This window comes from Macaca nemestrina, chromosome 14, assembly GCF_043159975.1.
Source record: "Macaca nemestrina isolate mMacNem1 chromosome 14, mMacNem.hap1, whole genome shotgun sequence".
Lineage (NCBI taxonomy): Eukaryota > Metazoa > Chordata > Mammalia > Primates > Cercopithecidae > Macaca > Macaca nemestrina.
Genome location: NC_092138.1, coordinates 67,798,598 through 67,816,305, shown reverse-complemented (window position 1 = coordinate 67,816,305; position 17,708 = coordinate 67,798,598). Strand labels below are relative to the sequence as shown.

The window sequence follows — 17,708 nt, the reverse complement described above, 5'->3', positions numbered from 1 at the left end:
GGAGCGGTGGCTGCTTGGCGGGCGCCGAGCGGAGCGCGAAGCAGAGGCGCCGCCGCTGTCCCGGAGCAAGCCATGCCGCGCTTGTCGCTGCTCTTGCCGCTGCTGCTTCTGCTGCCGCCGCTGTCCCCAAGCCTCGGGATCCGCGACGCGGGTGGCCGGCGCCCCGAGTGCGGTCTGTGCCGGCCAGAGCGCTGCCCGGCGCCCGCGCCCTGCCCGGCGCCCGGGATCTCGGCGCGCGATGAGTGCGGCTGCTGCTCTCGCTGCCTGGGAGCCGAAGGCGCGAGCTGCGGGGGCCGAGCCGGCGCGCGCTGTGGCCCCGGCCTGGTGTGCGCGAGCCGGGCCGCGGGGGCGGCGCCCGAGGGCACTGGGCTCTGCGTGTGCGCGCAGCGCGGCACCGTCTGCGGCTCTGACGGTCGCTCCTACCCCAGTGTCTGCGCGCTGCGCCTGCGCGCCCGGCACAAGCCCCGCGCGCACCCCGGTCACCTGCACAAGGCACGCGACGGCCCTTGCGAGTTCGGTGAGTCGGGGTCGGGGATCGGGTGGGTAGAGAAGAGGGGATTCCAACCCTCTGGGGTGTGGAGCGAAGGATCCCCCTGCCCAGTGGTGGACGGCTCTGCCTGGGACTCAGTTTCCCTTTAGAGAGCAGTATTTCGTATCTCTCCTCGTGCTCAGAGAGACTGGGACGAGAATCCTTGGAGACGCCACTCACCGTGCTAGTCGAATTTTTGGTGAGCCTGCTACCCCTTTTGGTACGTAAGTACCTGCTGATGCAGTCACTTATTTGTAGGCATGGTATGTTTGCCGGGCAGGAGACTGGGAGTTGAGGAGGGGGATCAGAGTTCCCAGGTATCCAGCGCTAGGTGGATTGTTTGAATGGGGAGGAAGGGAAGTTGAAGATGCGGGAGGAGGATGAGTTCCAGACTGGGGAATCAGGAGTCACCAGGCCATAGCACCAGAGCACCAGGGCCCCAGGTGTGGGATGGGGCTGAGCTGGGATGCTGAGGGAGCTCCACCCAGGAAAAGTAAGACCTCTGGAGACGTAAGATCTGAAAAGATCTTGTGGTGCTATTAGGGGCAGACCCAGGTTTCGAGGGTCTAAAACATACATAATTTGGAGAATCCTGTCTTAAGTAAAGGAATAGAACTGCTAGGGACTTCGAAACTTATTATGAAATGTTAGGGACTTAGAAACTTAAGCTTCATTAACATCAAAGTAAAATAATCTCTGTGTGCTATAGTTGCCCACTCTTTTTATGTACCTTTTGAAAACCAAACAAAAAGAAACCAAAACATTAGTACTGCTTTACCGGCTTCCTAAGCATGAGCGTATCCTGCCCATTAGGTATTGGAGAAGTGCCCCTGTGTACTCTGTCTGGAGTGGGCAGTGAAGAGTTTAGGGTGAGTGAGACAGCGACCAGTGAGTCCCAAGGAGCCTAGGTTTCAGCGTGGGGTTCAGGCTTCTAGGAAATAATTCTGGCCTGAGCCCAGAGACCAAGTCCAGACTTTAGGGCCTAAGACAATGTAATGACTTAGCTTCAAGAAAGAAGCTTGGGGTGGGGTTCTTCCCAAGCCTTAAGAAGGATCTAGTAGTCTTTCCCCTCAAGTAGTTCAGGTAGATGTACCCAAGTCCAGGAGACACAATGGGTTGTTGGAGATGGGGCAGGAAGCCTCCTGTCCTGGGAAATGTAAAACCAGTGTGTGGCCCGTTGAGCACAGGAAAGTCACCATTGACTGTTCCTAGCTGAAGCTCCCCATGGAGGACAGAGCTGGCTGGGGGTGCATCTGTGCTGCCGCTGGCTCCCTGAGTGGCCCTGGACAGGCCCCTTCTCCTCTCTGGCCATATCAGCCCTAGTGGAGTCATTGTTGAGGTCCCTCTCACTTGGAACAGTTTGTCTCCGCCATGTGGCACTTAAGCAGTCCTGTCTCTTTCCTTTTGCTAGTTCCTATCACTCGTTTTTATAATCTGCTTTCCTCAGCAGTTAATTCACAGGCAATTCTCTTTGTCTCCAGACAGGTAACACTTTAACTCCATATGCAGGAGACATAAGAAATGCTGACCAGGTCCCTAGACTATAAGTGGTGCTGATGGTCTTAGATAATTTCTCCCCAGAGTGGCATTCTCTTCCTAAGAGAAAGGCACCTTAAAGACATTCAGACCAAATCTGCTGTTATACAGAGAAAGAGACTGAGACCCAGTAAGGTCAGAGCCCTTGTCCAGGGTGACCAGTAAAGGATGACCTGCTCCCTGGTCCCAACACCCTGTCCAGTGCTCTTTCGGCATAGGACTTGATAGTATTAAGTCAGGCAGATGGTGGTTACCATGGTTACCAGAGTGAGGCCAGATGGCAGATGGAAACTCCATACCCCTAATTCACTGAAAATTACCAAATGACAAGTAAATGTGACAGCCCCTCCACTCTGATCTACGGGCTCTGACGCCCACCCCAGGCACAGACCCAGGGAATAAAGATGTTCGTGGGGCCACACGGAAGCAACTCAGAACTGCTTTTCATGATCTCATTAGCGACAGGCGTCAGGCCTCCCCGGGGTTCAGCCCTTCTTCTGCATCAGCCTTTGTGTCATCCACCACAGAACCGGGCACTGTTTGCCTGTCACTGTCTGTCCTGAAGTGCTTGTGTGGCCTCTGCCCTTGTGTCCAGATAAAGCATGAAGGTTTGGACAGGGGATGTTTCCTAGCCCAGGCAGCAGCTCATTCTGTGCTGCCCTAAAGCCATCTTTTATTCAGAAGACACAGCGGGAGCATTTTTTAACAATGCCCCTGGGGATCCCGGTTGAAGGGAAACAGACTGTGAGTCAGAGCAGGGCTGTTCTGCTTCAATATTGGCAAGAAAATCACCCCTCCTGACTCCTTTGGAACCCAAGCACCTAGATTTCATGGAATGAGGCCTCGGGAAGTATTTATTGTGTTGCTGACAGTGTATGAGGGTCCTTATACGTGCCTCTCAGGAGCCTGGGGAAGCAGTTTTCAGGCTTAAATTCTGCCCTTTCCTCCTATGCCCTGAAGCGCCCCAAACTGCAACATAATGAGAGTGATCCTTTGATCCACACACATGTATGGAAGACTCGCATATGAATAATTCTTACTGTTGGAAATTGCTTTTGCATCCATCTTTTTTTTTTTTTTTTTTTTTTTTTTTTTTTTTTTTTTTTTTTTTTGAGATAGGGTCTCACTGTGTCTCCCAGGCGGAGTACAATGGCTTGATCACAGCTCACTGTGATCCTGGGCTCAAGGAACCCTCCTGCCTCAGCCTTCCAAGTAGCTGGGACTATAGGCACATGCCATCTTGCCCAGCTAATTTTTAGAATTTTTTGTAGAGACAGGATCTTGTTGTGTTGCCCAGGCTATCCTTGAACTCCTGGCCTCAAGCAATCCTCCCACCTCAGTCTCCCAAAGTGCAGAATGAAACTTCCGCCTTCGGCCTGGCACCCAAGGCTTGCAATGGCCTACCCCAAACTACTCTGGGGTGTCCTCTCCTTTCCCAACCATCCTACCAGGCCTCGGCCCCATGGGCCCACTTGCACACCCACCAAAGGGTTCCCACTTCTGAGCCTCAGTTCATGCTGTGCCTCCCCCTTGCCAGCTTTGGGATGCTCTCCCCATCCTTCAAGGCTTCTCTCAGGAGCTATAGCCCAGTGCTAAATAGAGGGACAAGTGACGAACCTTGGGAAAAACAGGAAGGTGGACCCAGATTGAGAAACCCTCAAGATTCAAGGGTGGCGGGTGCACAGCACCTTACTGATCACGTTGCTAGCAGACTAGCTGTGCGGCGACCCTCTGAAAATAGCCAGGCAGGCCAGGCACGGTGGCACACGCCTGTAATCCCAGCACTTTGGGAGGCCAAGGCGGGTGGATTACAAGGTAGGAGATCGAGACCATCCTGGCTAACACAGTGAAACCCTGTCTGTACTAAAAATACAAAAACAAAATTAGAAGAAGGATGCAAAAACAATTTCCAACAGTAAGAATTATTCATACTTGGGTCTTCAATACATTCTGAATTATTGGTTGAGCTTCTCACTGGTAAGGTGGTATGGCCTTAGTATTATGATGATGATGATTGCTCTCATTACTTTAAAGGCTGGACTGTTCAGTGTGTGTGCCCTATTTGTTAGCATTGGGAAAGGGTTGGGATCCTACAGACGGCAAGACAGCAGGGCATTGAGCCCTGGCAGCTTCAGTGAGCTCCTGAGACCCTGAATCTTAGAAAATACACGTTGATTGAAATTCCAGCTCCACTTAGAAACCTAGGTCTGTGCTAATATGTGTTACCAGGTAACCAGGAGAGGCAGCAAATGCCACTTCGTGAGAGGGACAAAGAAGGGGGTTTGTGCTCAAAACCCTTTCATGCCGAGGGAGGAGATCTGAGGTGGAGACTGCAGGGAGCAGGATTAAGCTGTTTCTCGTTCCACATCATAACGTGACTATTAGCATAAATTATCAGGGCTGTTCAGTGCATTGATTATTAAAATCTTTGGTTGTGTGCTTTTTAATACAAGCAGATAGGGTCCTGGGGGATGACTTGATATTCTTTCTTTCCCTAGCACCATTAACTTTAAAGAAATCTCAGAGGCATTTGGGAAGATTTTTTCATTCCAGCCATCAATGACCGATATAATTGACGAGGTAGGGGGACAAAGCACCACACGCTATAATAATAATATTGATCCCTTTCATTTGTACAGATCCACACAGTTAATAACGCAGTCACATCCATTTTCTCCCTTCACCCCAAGGATGGGAGGCTGTGGTCATTATCTTCATTTGCAGATAAAAAGGAAATGATTAACAACTTGCCCTAGCTCAAGTGGTTGGCAGCCAGATCCCTGGGCATTTGAGTCTCCCTCTGGTACTGTTTTTGCTCACCCCACAGTACTGTCTCCTGTGACCATGTGCATCTGGGTGACTGTCTTACCTGCTGGTTAGCCCTTGGATGGTTGGATTTGTGCAATTCTAGGGCTATTGCTGGCACAAGCAGAAGGAAACAAGTATCAACAAGGAAGAGCTCTAGGGGGATGAAGCTTCCACATTCACAGACTTGGCTAGCTAGAAGCCATCCTCCCTCCTGCAAGCCACATCATTCTTGTGAAAGGCAAGCAGAAAGGAAAGCCCTGGTTCCTCCAGCAGTGTGGTGGCTCTGCAACAGTAAGAGTATGTGCTTGGCTCCCCAGAGTGAGGGCTGTAGTCATGGCTCCTGGTGCCTGTCACCTGAGACCAGAGGAGGGTCTCATGCAGGCAAAGAGCTTTAGAGGAGACTGCCTAGGGACAGCACACCGTGCCGAGTCCTCAAGTCCCTCTGCAGAGGTCTTTTACATTTTGTAAAGGGTCTTGCAATTGTTCCTCACAGCAGCCTTTGGGGAGTGGGCTGGGGAGGGAATAGATTCCTGTGCCCATTTTAAAGAAGAAGAAACTGAGGCCAAGACCTGGCAGAGAAAGGATTTGAACCTGGACTCTTCCACCCCTGCCTGCCACGCTGTCCTTCCTGCCTATGGTGGCAGCCATGACATTGAGCGCTCCAGTGCCATGCTGGAGTGAGCCCTTGGGGATAGTAGGAACTAGAAATGTCCTGCTGGTGTCAAGGACACATTGCTCATGTTAGGGGTTATCTTCACAAGAGCTGTTCCCTGGGTGTGATGTTTGGGATGTTTCATTATTGTATAGAAAAGAGCTAACATGGCAGGCCTGTGACCATATCCTCAGAAAGGCTTGCTGGCAAGGTTGGCCCTGGGCTGGTATCTGGGGACCTAGATTACAGGGGGGTTCCGCTCTTCTCAGAATTGATGAGAGTGGCTCACTGTGCCTGAACTGTACAAACAATGTGGTTTATGCGGAACCCCTGCTTTCCTTCTCAGAGTGTGGACTTTAGGTATTCAGTTAGGCAGAGAGTGCCCCTGTGGCCAGCTCCCAGTAAAACCCTGGGAACCGAGTCCCTCTTGAGCTTCTGTGGTAGACAGCATTTCACATGCTTGTGACGCCATGGGGAGGGCTCTTGGAAGCTTGTGCCTGCTTCCCCCACCCTGACTTTTTCCCTTGACTGATTTTGCCAGATGGGAAAATCCTTTCACTGTAATAGATCACAGCCTGAGCACCACTGGATGCTGAGTCCTGTGAGTCCTCCTAGTCCTCCTAGGAAATCGTTGAACCGGAGAGTTGTCTTGGGGATCCCCCAACACAATGCCTAAGCAACTCATCTCTTACTCTGGAACGGAGACCGTACAGATAACAAATGTTCCACTTCAGAAACCAGTGTGGGAGTGAATGGAATCATGGTGCTGGGTTTGAGTCCCTGTTTCTCTGGGCACTTTACCTTTCTCAGTCTTGGTTTTCTCATCTGTAAAATGGGGATGGAAGCTGCTACCTCACAGAGCTGGTGTGAGGATTAAAGGGTAGTGTACATGGAAGGGTCCTCTAAGGAAAAGGGAGGATGGTGTTAGCACAGTGGTTCAGAAGAGCTTGAGATCTGGAGCCAGATCACTGGGCTCATAGCCTCCTCACTCTGCACCCTTTAATGCTGGGTAACCCAGGGCAGCGCCACCATCTGGCAGCTGGTGAGATTGCTGGAGAGATAAACAGGTTAATACCTGTAGGCAGAAAAGTGCTTAGTACACAGTGAGCGCTGTGCTAGCTGATAGTATAATTACTGTTATTACTGGTACTGTGATAATTATTTATTAAAAAGAGCTACTATGGATAAAAATATTTTAAATTTAAAATCAGATATGTTAAAATTAAAAACAGGGCTGGGAATACAGTGACTCATGCCTGTATTCCCAGAGCTTTGGAAGGCCAAGATGGGAGGATTGTTAGAGGCCAGGAGTTTAAGACCAGCCTGAGCAACATAGCAAGACCCATCTCTACAAAAAAAAATATTTGTTTCATTAGCTGGGCATGGTAGTGCATGCCTGTATCCCCAGCTACTCAAGAGGCTGAGGCAGGAGGATTGCTTGAGCCCTGGAGTTTTAGACTACAGTGAGCTATGATTGTGCCACTTCATTCCAGTCTGAGTGACAGAATGAGACCCTGCCTCAAAAAAAAAAATTAGAACCGGATTATTATGGCACAAGCAACATGAAATTTTTTGAGGTCACAGAACAACTGTTCTGTATCTTGGCTACAGTGGTAATTACATGACTGTATCCATTTGTCAAAACCTAGAACTGCACACCAGAAAGAACGAATTGTGCTTTATGTAAATGTAAAAATAAATAAATAAATAAATAAATAAAAATTTAAACGTCCCTTTAATGTGCTTTGACCTCCCTTTAAAAGCAGGGCCTCTTTTGTAAAAGAATTGGTATTTTTTGCCACAAAATCAGTTACAAAGTCAGTATTTCCAAGACAGTCTTTCTTAAGTAGTTGTTGAAAGAGAGAGAGAGACTGAAATATGAGGAGAGAGAGGTGAATTGTGATTTACTGGTTTACTCATTTAGGCCTGGAAGGGATTGATGAAATCACATTTAAAATGTATGACTTTACATGAACAAAAGTAAACCACGCTGACTGAGCGTCCCCTTGGTATCCAGGTCCTTCTGACTGTCACCACAGTGAGCCACTGGAGCACCGGTTTGGGATCCCCTGGAGGCGGCATCCCAGCACTTGTGTGGTTGGGGAGGCGCTGGCGGGACAATGTGAATAAATTAGACTGTCTTTGTCATCGCAGATAGGGCTCCTGCCAGAGAGCTCAGTGTTGTGGCTCTCTGTGGCTGTCAGACAACGTTAGACATCTAGGATCTTGGTTCCAGGGGCTTTGGCTACACTCAGGCACATGGATTGGGCACCAGCCTTCAGAGGGCCCTCAGATGGGCACAGCTGAAGAGTGGGCGGATCAGATAGAAGAGGAGGAAAGCAGCCTGGGATGGGGAGGGCAGTCTGTATTCAACTCCCTGGTGGGCTGCTGGGACAACCAGGGGCTATGGGGCTCCAGAGGGCCGCCCCAGGGTCAACAGGTGGGAGTCACAGGCTTTAGCTCTAGGTGAGGATGTACTTTCTTACCAGTAGAGCCCTCCAAAGACAGAATGGCCTGGCCTGATAGGTGGTGAGTTCTCCATCCCTGGAGGCATGCAAATGGAGGCTGGGTGAGCATGTCATACATGGTCAGACACAGAATCACAGAGAATTAGGATGCTAACGAGCCCCTCTAGTTTGAGACTATGGCTCTAAGGCGATTTTCTAGAGATTTTTTTTGGCACTGGCTTGACAGGGTCTGCTTCCCAGTCTGTCTGGAGGGGCCAAACTAGTCTCCTTTCTGCACCCTGATCCTCCTGTGCATTTGGGTGTGATGCGACCCTGTCTGTCACCTCCTTCCTCCTGCCTTCTGTCTCCTCCCTTTGCCATCCTTTTGTATTACAGCCTTATGCAGGTGCAGGCTTGTGGAGAACAACAGGGCTGTCCTTGAGTCACCAGGCAAAGCCCTAGGAGTTCTAGACTCTGCAGTTTGATGACCTGGAAATGAACATGTTTGTTCCTTGATTTGTCATGTGTTTGTTCATCCAGTCATCTGTTTGCTCCTGGCCCTCACTTGCATATTACGTTAACTTACACTTTTCACCGTCATTCCGTGGTTAGATCAGCTCGACTGCCCTAGGAAGCAGGGGTGTGATCCCCACCTTATTGATGACAGCTGTGTGTGAGCATGCTCTGGCCAGGCCTCCACACTGCACCTTGCCCAACACACTGTGGTGCTGGATGCCGGGGTGGCTGAGTTGCTGTCCAGTGCAGGTGACAGCAGGTAGAAACGCCTAGCCTTGATTATTTCAGCCCGGCGTGAGCAGAGCAGATGCCAGACACAGGGAGGAAGGCAGAGTGTGGAGTAGCAGCTTGAAACATCTAACATCGGGTCCTGTCCAGAGAGTCCACACCTCCCCTCTCCTCTCCATCATGTTCTGGCAGTCTAGAACCACATTTGTCTGATTCCTTGATTTGCCCAGGCTTGGGTCGGCTTCTGGGGATGGGGAGGCAGAGGGAGTGGGGGAGCCTGGGGGAGTCTTTACTCTGTGCATGCAAATGGGCATCTTGAATGGACCACAGGGGGTTGAGCTCCAGGGTGTGTGCAGCTGTTCTGCCTGGCATTCTTCTTCCTAACGCCCTCCACGCGGAAGGAGAAAGGCCCATCTGTTAGAAGACTCTGCCGTTGGTGGCGTGACACCAGCCCCTCTAGTCGGCTGCCGTGCTTCCTGGTTGAGCTATAGCAGATGGCAGCCAGAGCCTGGAACGGGCCTTGGGAGGGAGCACTGAGGCCCAAGCTCTGCCACAGATGGCGCTGGGGGACTTTGGGAAGTCGCCCTTCCCCGCTGGACCCCTGTTTCCCCACTGGTAAAACAAAGATGGATCAGGAGATCGGTAGGCAGCTCTCCAGGTCTGAGGAAATCTCTCTTTTAGGATTCCTGCCCAAGTGTGACGTGCCGCTCCCCTCATTTCAGGACATCCCAGCAGGCTCTCAGTGGGCAGGGAAATTCAGAGGTGGATTGCCTGGAACCTGACAGGGTAAAGGTTGCATCCCCTTGTCTCCTCCTCTTAGCTCCTGTGGTCGTCGTTCCTCCCCGAAGTGTTCACAATGTCACTGGGGCGCAGGTGGGCCTGTCCTGTGAAGTGAGGGCTGTGCCTACCCCAGTCATCACGTGGAGAAAGGTATTTCTGTCCAAGAACTCACACGTCTCGTGTGTGTGTGTGTGTGTGTGTGTGTGTGTGTGTGTGTGTGTGTGTGTGTGTGTATGTATGTGAAAGAGACAGGGAGAAACAGAAAGAAGTGAGTGGTAAAATGTTTTTCTTTTAAATGTGTTTGTATATATGCTTTTATAGGTGGGCCAGAGGATGAAGAAAGGATATCTTCTGTACCACTCCTCTGCCTCGAAACTTCTACCCCAAAGCTGTCCCCTTAGAAAGGGACATTGCAACCCTTCCTATGCCATTTACACCCTTGGCCACTTAAGGACCCAGAAAGCTCTGCTTTTACCCAGTCTGCATCAGCTGCAGTGGCCATGTGTGTGTGTATCCTGCTTCACTTCAGGGCTGTGTTTCAGACAGACCTGGCTGATGGCAGAAGACTCAGTCCTATTCCAAAACCAAATCTTCTAAAGACTAGTTTTTGAGAGACCGGCAAAGATCACAGTGTATGTTGTCCCCTTAATGTCAGCAGGCCTGAGACGGGTGTTGAAATTCTGAATCCTTCTGTGGGCTAGTGGTGATGTTTGTGTCTTTGCTGTCTGGCAGAGCGTGCTGTCTATATGTACAAGTAGGTTTAAAACATGACTGATGTCATTTGCATAGGAATGAGCAGTGCTAGGGTTTCAGTCTTTGAGTCAGTGGGAGGAGGAGGAAGGAGGAGGGTGAGGAAGCCTGTGGGATGGTTTTTATCCAGAAATGCTTTTTCTAAGGCCCCTCCTGGCGTTCCTGTCCCCTGTAGGTCATGCAGTCCCCTGAGGGCACCCAAGCACTGGAGGAGCTGCCTGGGGACCATGTCAATATAGCTGTCCAGGTGCGAGGGGGCCCTTCCGACCATGAGGCCACGGCCTGGATTTTGGTGAGTGTTTAGGATTATTGGATATTATTGACTGACCATTAAAAACCATCCTTTATATTTCTACAACGTATTACATGTTTCAAAGCTGTTCTTACCCATTTCTCACTGGCCCCTCCAGTAACTGTGAGGCAGGCAGGGCAGGTTTCAGATCTGCTGGGAACACATGTGATCTGCTGCCAGGGGCAGAGTGATGGCCCCACAGTGATGTCCACGTCCTCACCCCCAGAACCGTACGACATTACATGGCAAGGTGGTGGGAGGGAGGTTGTTGTTGCTAAACCGCTGAGATAAGGAGATTTAAGATAAAGAGATTAGCCTGGATTATCCGGGTGGCCCAATTTAAAGGTGGGTCTTTAAGTGTGGAAGAGGGAAACAGAAGAGTCAGAGGCAGATTGAAGTGATTCGATGTGAGGAGGACTTGACCCACCATTTCTAGCTTTGATGATGTTGGAAAGGGCCACAGCCAAGGAGTGCCAGCATCCACTAGGAGCTGGAGAAGGCAAGAAAATGAGTCTCCTGAGAGCCTTCAGAAAGAACGCAGCCCTGCCGGCACCTTGATTTTAGCCCACTGATTTTAGCCCTTTGGGCTTCCGACCTCTAAAACTGTAGATAATAAATGTGTTTGTTTTAAGGCACTCAGCTTGTGGCGATTTGTTACAGCAGCCCAAGGAAACTAGTACACCTGCCTAAAGTCACCCGCTGGTAAAGGAGGAAGGTGGCACATTCAAGTCTTCCTCCAGAGCTCTTTCCTGCCACTCACAGCACTTTTACTAAGATGAAGAATGCCACATGTTTGAAGGAGTGATGGAATGAGGAGATAGGGGTCCATGTTGGGTCAGTCACTGTACCTTTCTGAGCCTCCATTTCCACTATTGTTAAAAGAGGGCTTCAAACTGAATGACCTCTGAGGGCCTTTGTGGCCCTGACAGTCTGTGATTTACCTGTGAGTCTCCTGTAAAAAGAAGACCATAATGCTCACCCTTCCCCCACGACTGGCTTGAGTTTAAAACGAGCTGATGTGCATACCCCAGTGTGTGGTCCGTAGCATGATTTGTAATTGATGGAAGCGGTTGGTTGTAACAAGAGAAAGCAAAAGAGAAGCGAGCTGGTTATGGACCTAGCTGTGAGTATCCTCGGGGTGCTCCCTAAGGACAACCTCCTCATTCCACCCACAGCTCTGGGAGGCTTGGTGACTCTTCTCCACCCAGCTGAGAGATTGGGAATGCAATTGGTTATGTGGTTTTTTTCAAATCAAGCACATTCCCCCATTTTCTTAGGAGAAAAGACAGGGAAAAAGAGGTTATCTCTGGTGATATTTTGTAGAGGCTGCCCCTATAGGGAATACTTTGTGGATAATTCTTTGGTCAGTAGATTTTTGTTCTTTTTTTAACTTGAGGTATTTTCCAAATAATCTATACCTTGCACCTTTAATACAAAATGGTATACCATTTACAGGTAGCTCGCAGTACATGGCAGGCATGTGGAGGAATCATTCAGATGACAGCCACAGTAGGGAGCGTGCCTTTCAAGAGGGTCCCTGGGAAGGAAATTTACCTTCATGCTCTTTGGCAGCCAAGGCAAGGGGAGAAGTAGAGCAAGTTTTACCTTATTCTGAAAAGGAGGAGGTGTGCAGACTTATTAAGAACTAAGGAAGTCATTTTGCTGTACCTTATATAACTGTATAAACTTGCTTGTTGTATTTCTAGATCAACCCCCTACGAAAGGAGGATGAGGGTGTGTACCAGTGCCATGCAGCCAACATGGTGGGAGAGGCTGAGTCCCACAGCACGGTGACGGTTCTAGATCTGAGTAAATACAGGAGCTTCCGCTTCCCAGCTCCCGATGACCGCATGTGATGGAGAAATGTACATGTTCTAAGTCATTTTTATTATTTTACACCCAAGTTATGAGATATTTGAAGTGGCTTATAAGACCTGTAATAAAAAGGAAGAAAAATACATAAATGGAGGAAACCAGGGAGAGAGCAAAAGAAGATTAGGAACATACTAAGATGAGCAGTAGAATCTCTGGTATATTCTGCACACAGCTGCCTCTGAGCTTCTTAGCATGCAGAGGCAAGAGCAGTGAACATGATGTGTGTCCATGAGATGAAAAGACCAGTTGTGTTTTGGGGCTGGAGGGAATATTTCCTCTGTATTCTTCTAGAACGAGCACTGAGAGAGGTAGCAGACAGTGTCATTGTGACCGCGTCCATGTGAAAATATTCCGCAAAGAAGATGCCTGAGCTTCCTTTGTGTGTTCCTGGAGCTCTTCCTTGTTCAGGACGCCTGAGCTTCCTTCCTGGGGCTCAGGCCTTGCCTTCCTGTCCTCAACACTATATGCTGCTTCGCAGCACATCCCCTTGTGGGTGGGGGCAGAGAGAATCTCCGCATCCCCTTTGTGTGACCCCTCCTAGTCGGTAGTCACACAGCTGACAGCTGGGGTTGCATCTGTTCCCTGCCTACAGGTGAACTGGGAATTCGGGAAAGGAATCACTTTATAAGCCAGCTTTTGCTCCATAAAAATCCCAAAATCTTGCTGGTTCACACCCATAGACGTTGATCACTTGCTCATGTTCCATGTTATAGCTGTGAGCTGGCTGTGGCCCTGCCCCATGTGCCCCCTCATTCAGGACCCAGGTGGAGGAACAGCTCCAGTATGGAACATGTCCGTTCTGTGGCCAAGCTGCACACACCATTGCATTTAAAGTTTCTGCTGGGATGTGATGTGTGCCCCGCCCACTTACAGACCAATCAACAGGTCTGGGATTCCCAGTGGGGACTGTGTGTGGGAGGATGTGCGCTTCACTCGCCAGAGGCAAAAGGGCAAGGATTGCATGATCCCTTTTTTTTTTTTTTTTCTTTTTAAGATGGAGTCTCACTCTGTCACCCAGGCTGGAGTGCAGTGATGCGATCTCAGCTCACAGCAAACTCTGCCTCCTGGGTTCACACCATTCTCCTGCCTCAGCCTCCCGAGTAGCTGGGATTACAGGGGCCCACCACTACGCCCAGCTATTTTTTTTGTATTTTTAGTAGAGACGGGGTTTCACGGTGTTAGCTAGGATGGTCTCCATCTCCTGACCTCATGGTCCGCCCACCTTGGCCTCCCAAAGTGCTGGGATTACAGGTGTGAGCCACTGTGCCTGGCCTGCATGATCCTCTTACAGGAATGGGGGAGCAGTGGTGAACAGGCACCATTACCAAGACTGATCAACAGGTGCTTAATAGAACAGGAAAAATTAGAAACAAGTCTGATAGCGTTTCTCAAAAGCAAGAGGATTTTGCCATGGTTTTAGTTATATTACTCTTTTAGCCACTACTGTTGCACGCCTTCTGTGTGCCAGGCCTTACTTCTGGTCTGTAGGGGATCACAGAAAAACAAAAAGTGGACATCATTATAATACAAGGAATGCGATGTTAAGGGAATGGGAGGAGATGTTAAAGCACAAAAAGCAGCTTAGAACTGGGGAAAATGAAGGAAGAATCATCAAGGAGGTGGCATTAGGGTTGAAGGATGGGTGTACGTGAGTAGTTAAGAGGCCCTAGAAATGGGGAGAAAAATATGAAAATGTAAAACTGTGAAATAGGAATTCAACAAAGAGTTAGGAGATTGGGTCTTAAAATTGTATTCCTGATGATATGTGACTTGTTTTATATAGATATGTTTCCAGTTTTAAATATATATCTCTATAATTTTCAAATACACATATATTTTGAGGCAGAAATGATTCTGGGGTGTGAATACATCAAAAGGATACCATGAAAAATTGTGGAACTTTAAGACCATCACTGCTGCCTGGGTCTTGGGTTCCTTCTGTGACACACAGTATTGCCAGCTCTGGCTTGCGTACCTCCAGGGATACAGAGCTCACTACCACTGATAGCCATCTGTGGATTTTCCAATGGTTGAAAAGGTCTTCTTCTTATTAAGCTGGAGTCTGCCACTCTGAAATGTCCAGCTTTTGGTCTTGAAAGTATTTCTCGGGGCTCCACAGGGCTCTTCACTCTCCATTGGCACCATTTCCTGCTGGGGAGAGATTTGAAGTGAAGGATCATTTCCCCCACCTTCCATGTAACACGTAGTTGATTGTAACAGAGCAGGCTTACTTTCGCTAATTCTTTTTCTCCTTTTCTTCCTAGGGTCTTAGAAACATTGATCATAGGATGATGGAAAAGTCAAATAATGGATCTTTGTGCTTCGTGAAGAGTTGGAAAACCTGTGTTTGTAGATGACCCCTTTTGTATGTTTTTAAAAATTAGATGCAAACTAGATTTGTATGCAGGTGTAGTTTTTAGCAGGGCAAACAGTGAGAAACGGATTTGCATGTGGCTTTTTTTATACTTTTGAAATGAATTGTTCCATGAGAATTCTTTTTTTAATTACTCTTTTCCAGGCAGATCACAGATTGGCACGTTTGCAATTTCTAAAGGGCTCGTGTCAGCTGTGACTCTTTACCTCATTTGTCTATGACCTATTAGTGGTGCTCTGTGACTTAGTGTGCATTGTAGAAGGAGGGATGAGGGTCGTGGTTGTCCTCTGCCTGACTGTAACTTGCTGTGTGACCTGGACAGGTCCCTTCCCGCCTCTGGGCGCTGGTCCCTTCATCTGTGAGTATGGTGTTTTAACTGGATGTTATCAATGTCCCTTTTAGCCCTGCCATCCTAGAGTAAGATGGCCCTTTGGAAAAATTACAGGAGATGTGGTCTTAGTGTTCTTCTAAAATGGTATTCCCTCAGAAACAAATTCCATTGCTTTACCCCAGGGTGTGGACAGCTGGCTGTAGCTCTCCTATTCCTACCTTTTTCCCTTTTAAGGAGACTTAGTTTTAGGTGGGATGCTTTACCAGACTCAGGAGCACCTTGGCTGGATCTTTGGAGACCAGAGCATCCATTTGTTAGCCTAGCATTCTCTTTTTAAAAAATTTTTTTGAGACAGGGTCATGCTCTATCACCCAGGCTGGAGTGCAGTGGTGTGATCATGGCTCACTGCAACCTCCACCTTCTGGGCTCAAGTGATCCTCCCACCTCAGCCTCCTGAGTAGCTGGGACCACAGGCATGCCCCACCACACCCAGCTATTTTTCTTTTTTTCTTGTAGAGACAGGGTCTCCCTATGTTGCCCAGGCTGGTCTCAAACTCCTGTGCTCAAGTGATCCTCCTGCCTTGGCCTCCCAAAGTGCTGGGATTATAGGCATCAGCCACTATGCCTGGCTTAGCCTAGCATTCTCTAAACAGGTGGTTAGAAGCAGTGGAGACCAGGCTTCTGATGGTCAAATTGTTAAAAAAAAAAAAAAAAAAGGAGGGGTTAGCCATTATCTCCAGACTGTGGAATTAGGTTGTAGTCGAATATATTTTACTCATAAACATTTTGACCTCACCCAAGAATAAAGCTCTCTTTTTTTTTCTTTTTTAATGAAAAGAGAATATTTGCTATCTTGTCTTAAAAAAATAGATCCTTAGGTTCTTACAATTTTTAAAATAAGAATTGAGACCCCTTACTATGTACAGTCCTTGAAGTTCATAAAGCTTGATCCCAACCCTGGGAGAGGGGGCAGGACAGGCGTTAATGTCGCTGCCTTTCGCAGATGAAGAAACCAGGCTCTGAGAGGAAAAGCTACTTGCCCAAGGTCTGAAGGCCTCTGAAAGAGGAGCAGAACTCAGGGCACCTGGCCCTCCTTGGTCACTTTTCTACTCCACGGTGCTGCTACTCAGGGTCATCTCAAAACTATATAAAGGCAGATGTTGCCAATCCACAGGCTTCAGAGACTCTTATCAAGACTCTTCCCAACTTTTAAGGCACCCTTTCATACCGCTCACATCGTGCATTACATTTTGGAGTCCTCGTTCGAAGTGAACTTTCCGCCTGTAAGCCTGCCATTCCATATCTAAAATATTGGGATGGCATCACCTTCTGTACTATGCAGCAGAAGGAGACTGGCCTGCGATTCTGGAAACATGAGATCCATTTGCATATTAATCCCTGGCTTGCTGTGTGACCCTGAGCAAGTCTCCTTCACTTTCTGTGCCTCAGTGTCCTTATTTGAGTAAAAGGGGAATAAAACTAGATGAGTGGTTTTCAAACTTTAAAACATTGGAAGTTCTCTTTGAAAACAGAAGATGAGAATTGAAATGGATGGCACTGGAAGCTGCTCTTGTCCACGGGGGTCTGGAGCTGCCAGGAGACCTGCTTACATCCCCTCCTCACTCAGCACCTCCCACCCCTCCCTTCCGCACGCACTGTGACTTACTTCCATGTGGGAGGGCCTGCAGCTAATTACATCGCCCTGTCACTCAGCACCTCCCACCCCTCCCTTCCCCACGCACTGACTTACTTCCATGTGGGAGGGCCTGAAGTTAATTCTTCTGTGTCTTGAGTGGTTGGGAGACGATTTGGTTGGACCCTTAGTGAAATGATGTGAGAAGGAACAGGGATGCTGTGGTTCTGAAGAAGTTAGTAGAACATCCCACACCTGCTAATAAGCACATTTTGCTAACTCAGTTAACTCCTCTCAAATTTGCCTAGTGAAAATTGAAGGGCTGGATGTGGACCCAGAGAGCAGGGTGGACAGAGCCCATGCTGGAAGTACTGAGCATCAAGACTGTATGGGGCTGGCTTTAGCATCATCATTCTGTGCAAAGACAGATAAATAATTAATGTCACACTGTCTGAAATTCTCACCAAAACCAAAAAGGCATATTAACATGATTGTTCCAACCTCATGGTTTTTCAAGTGTGAGAGCCCAGAGACCTCTTCAGAGGCTAAGAGAGCATCTGCTGCCGCAGCTGTTAGCATTTGCAGACATAATCACAATGCCCTCCCCTCCCCGCACCAAACCTGGGTTTTTCTACTGTTTTTGTAGATGTCATGATGTAACGACCTCTGCACCCTGAAAATAAATGTTTTTAAGGATGGTCTTTGTGGTGTCTTTGTTGTAGGAATGCTGTATAGGTGGGTGCAGGTCCCACTGGTATTCCTTTATCATCCCTCATGCGTCCTGTCTGCATGCCCACTTCAGCTACTTAGTCTAGACCCTCCTTATCTCTCACGCCTGGGCTATGATCACAGCCCCACCGTTCACCTTGCCCGCAATTTTTAACCAGCCCTAATCATCTTACACTACTGCCCTTGACTGTGTGTGTCCTGCTGTATAACATTCTAGTACTTCATTCA

At 48.7% G+C, this 17,708-nt stretch overlaps 1 protein-coding gene across 2 annotated transcripts; it reads left to right on the top strand.

Moving 5' to 3' along the window:
* The first annotated feature begins 56 nt into the window (after positions 1 to 56).
* Positions 57 to 17,452, top strand: LOC105477376 (insulin like growth factor binding protein like 1). 2 transcript variants are annotated; one of them, XR_011612711.1, is made up of 6 exons: positions 57 to 517; positions 9,537 to 9,646; positions 10,422 to 10,538; positions 12,245 to 12,403; positions 14,678 to 15,145; positions 16,122 to 17,452. XR_011612711.1 is itself a non-coding variant. In XM_071078050.1 (5 exons), the coding sequence occupies exons 1-4, from the start codon at positions 73 to 75 to the stop codon at positions 12,392 to 12,394; spliced, it is 822 nt and encodes a 273-aa protein (XP_070934151.1). In that variant the 5' UTR covers positions 57 to 72; the 3' UTR covers positions 12,395 to 12,403; positions 14,678 to 17,452. The 2 variants fall into 2 exon arrangements, 1 of the variants encoding a protein (XP_070934151.1); XM_071078050.1 differs by having other exon boundaries at positions 14,678 to 17,452.
* The last annotated feature ends 256 nt before the right edge of the window (positions 17,453 to 17,708 follow it).